At 52.4% G+C, this 3864-nt stretch overlaps 1 protein-coding gene across 1 annotated transcript; it reads left to right on the forward strand.

Moving 5' to 3' along the window:
* Nucleotides 1-241: 241 nt before the first annotated feature.
* On the forward strand, nt 242-1204 carry LOC311513360 (olfactory receptor 52K1-like; the record flags this gene model as incomplete). Its single annotated transcript, XM_084615120.1, has 1 exon — nt 242-1204. One exon carries the CDS (start codon nt 242-244, stop codon nt 1202-1204), a length of 963 nt encoding a protein of 320 aa, XP_084471246.1.
* Nucleotides 1205-3864: the final 2660 nt, after the last annotated feature.

Raw genomic sequence — 3864 nt, forward strand, 5'->3', positions numbered from 1 at the left:
GGGGTTCATTAGTCATGACCTGTAATGACATTCTAAGAACGTTAAATGATTTTCCACAGTAGAATATAAGGGTTTGTATGATTAGTGTTATAGCAACATGACAGATGAACTCAATGAAAAGTCAGTCCACATCTTCCAGAGCTGAGACTGGCCCCTAGTATGTATTTAATTTACAGGGTCTGTTCATTCCATGTGTTATGTTTTATTGAAAGGAAATTCATTGATGTGAGACTGGCAAATGATGCCACAAGAAGATAATCTGTCAGGTTCCAATGGTACAGGCTCTGATCCATCAGTGTTCTTCCTGACGGGCATCCCGGGGCTGGAAGCTCTGCACCCCTGGATCTCCATCCCCTTCTGCTCAATGTTCACCGTGGCACTTCTAGGAAACTGCACACTCTTGTATGTTATCAAGACAGAGCCCAACCTCCATCAGCCCATGTTCTATTTCCTCGCCATGCTGGCCATCATCGACTTGGTTTTATCCACAACCACCGTGCCGAAAATACTGAGCATCTTCTGGTTCAATTCCAGGGAGATCAGCTTTAATGCCTGCCTGGTGCAGATGTTTTTCATTCACTCATTCTCCATCATGGAGTCTGCTGTACTGCTGGCCATGGCCTTCGACAGGTACGTGGCCATCTGCAACCCCCTGAGATATGCCACCATCCTGACCAATTCAGTGATAGCAAAGATCGGGCTGGCAGCTTTGGCCCGGGCTGTTCTGCTAGTGGTCCCCCTCCCCTTCATCCTCAGGAGGTTACCCTACTGCGGGTCCCACATCATCTCTCATTGCTACTGCGAGCACATGGCCATGGTGAAGCTGGCCTGTGCCGACACCAGGATCAATAATGTCTATGGGATCATGGTAGTTCTCTTCATTGCGGGGCTGGATCTGATGTTCATCTCCCTATCGTATGTCAACATCCTAAGGGCTGTGTTAAGCCTGGCATCCAAGAAAGAGCAGCTCAAGGCTTTCGGCACCTCTGGCTCCCACCTTTGCGCCATCTTAGTATTCTACATCCCTGTGGTCCTCTCCTCAACAATACACAGGTTCGGGCGCCATGTCGCCCCACACGTACACATCCTGCTGGCCAATTTCTACCTCCTCTTTCCTCCCATGATGAACCCCATCGTGTACGGTGTGAAAACCAAACAGATTCGTGACCGGGTGCTTCTCCTGTTCCAAGGGAAAAGCTTCTAGGCTGAGCAGGAGGGGGCTGCTGAGCAATCAGGAAGCAGAGGATGCAGGAGAGGTTTTCTGAGTAACTTAGACAGCATGGTTGTGGGGGTTTTGTGTATGCTGAGATGGGAACTTCACCTCCAACTCCTAGGGAGCCGTACACTGTCCCCTACACAAGCTTAGCGCTGCTGGCCGGAAGGTGATCTTGGCCTTGACCTTGTCCTCACTCAGCCCCATTTGTGGAGTGTGAAGGAGTGTGAAGAGGAGTGTGGAGGAGTGTGAGGGCTCCTTGCACCTTCTCTTGCTTTGCTGGAATCTGGCCTTTATTACTGACACACCCAGCCACAGCCACGGACGTCCATGCTGCAGGAACAAATGCTGTATCTGCCACTGAAGTTCAGTCAGCTCTGAGATGGAGCAACACACCCGGGACCATTTAGGCCCCAGAAGAAGTGCTGACTGCTGGGCTCTTCTGTCCCAAACGTGCCACCAGGGACGCTGCTGGGTGCCAACCTTTCTTTTTTTTTTTTTTTTTTTTGGAAATCTGGCCTTAGTTGTGGTGTCTGAACATTTGAGAGTCTGTCCCCAGTGGTTTAACCCGACCGCACAGCAGCACAATGCACCAGGTCGAGAGAGGGGGGACGAGGAAGGGTGGATCTGCCTCAAAGTGTACTTCGAACCTCCCGAAATCCTAACCAGAGCGATCTCAGGCACAAAGTATTTAAAGTTCACTTTCTGATACTGACAATAAATCAATGAAACACAGCATTGTCTCCATGTGCGTGCGTGTGTGTGTGTATAAAATACTCGTGAAAGAGTCTTGCTCTTCTTTGCTATCGCCCTTGTTCCTGTTGACTAATATATGTTGGATAGCATATAGATATACATCACGTTCATAATATGTATTATCTGCACCATGTATATACGAGTAGCATGCATTAACTACCAAAAACATTAAGCACAAATATTGTAACAAAAGAACTAGATAAGTTAAAAAAAGAACTAGATAAGTTCATGGAGGATAGGTACATCAGTGGCTATTAGCCAGGATGGGCAGGGATGTTGTCCCTAGCCTCTGTTTGCCAGAAGCTCAGATTGGGTGACAGGGGATGGATCACTTGATGATTCCCTGTTCTGTTCATTCCCTCTGGGGCACCTGGCACTGGCCACTGTCGGAAGACAGGATACTGGGCTAAATGGACCTTTGGTCTGACCCACTATGGCCATTCTTATGGTCTTAACAGTGATATAGCTGAAACTGGCCTGTACCATGATCCTTTTCATTCACTTAGTATCCCGTAATACCTTGCATTTTCTTAACTAAGCATTTGTCACAAGTAGGTAGGAGACTTGTAAACATGTTGTCACTTGTAAAATCACATAAATAATAGCAGCCGAAATTTGTACCTGGTGGAGGGCACCATCAGTATAAGGTGAATGCGGTGTCGCTGAACGGGACAGCTCTTTGGAGACTGGTATCGTATCAAACCTTGTTCCTGGGCCATATTAATCAACCTCCCTGACATTGGGCTCTTGAGTATATTTCCTAACAAAATAATGAACCAAAGTGTGGTCAAACGATACAATTTATCGAGAAATCCAGATCGTTGGAATAACCACCCATAGATATCGCTGCAGAGATCCTATGGCCCATTTTCCCTGGAAAACCACTGACATCGCCCCGCCATGGCTCCCCACCCCCACCCATAGTGCCAGGGGGGCATGGGCGGAGTTTGGAGGATTATGGGGACAGCCCCCCAAACTGCGTACGTTGCTGGGGGGCATAATTTAAAGGTTCAGCCGCCCCCTCGGAACAGCTCGAGTCACAGCCCCCAAGCTGGGCAGGCCCCCTCCCAGCTGCAAGGCACCCGGCACCACCATGTACAACTGGGAAGTGGACAGTGATGAGGAGTCCTGTGCCAGGAGCTGGCCCCAGCCCCCATGCTGGTGGGGTGGTGTCCGGTGATGGCCCCCACCCAGGTCTGGAGGAGCCCAGCATCTCCGGCAGGTGGCAGAGGGCAAAGCAGAGCTGCCGGGGGTGGGCTCGGAGAAGGGGCCGGCCCCGAGAAGAGGTGGTTCCCAGGTGAGTGGAGGATTCATGGCTATTCCTGCTGCGAGCCACACCCCATGATCCATGGCTGTTGGGCCCGCTGGAGTATCAGCCCTGCTGCCCCCCAAGGACCGGGGCTGGGCTGTGTCACTCTGCTTCCACCTGGACACCTGTCTGACCCCCCACATGGCTGTGCCTCGATTTCCCCCCCGCTGTGCCCTGATTCCCCGCCACCCACGCTGTGCCCCGATTTCCCTCCCCTGCTGTCCCCCGAATTCCCCACTGCCTGCTCTGCTCCTATTCCCCCCCCCGCCCGCTGTGCGCCAATTTCCACATACCCCAACCCCCCCCCAGGGACTGATCTCCCCCCCGCGCCCTGATTTCCCACCGCAGCCCCTGGCTCTGGGGACTGACGCCTGACATGTCCCGCTGTGCCGCAATTGGGCAGGGTCAGCGTCAACTCCTCCCAGCCCGGCTCTGCAGGTGGCAGGTGAATCCCAGGGGATGGGGACTGAGATGGGGGTGGGAATGCAGTGCGAGTGACAGGGAGGGGGGGGAAGACAGGTAGGGCAGGGGGTGGGGCCTCGGAGTAAGAGGCGTGGTAGGGGGAGGGGCCCCAGTGAAGAGGTGG

The sequence above is a fragment of the Lepidochelys olivacea genome, assembly GCF_965140295.1.
Source record: "Lepidochelys olivacea isolate rLepOli2 genome assembly, chromosome: 1".
Taxonomy (NCBI): domain Eukaryota; kingdom Metazoa; phylum Chordata; order Testudines; family Cheloniidae; genus Lepidochelys; species Lepidochelys olivacea.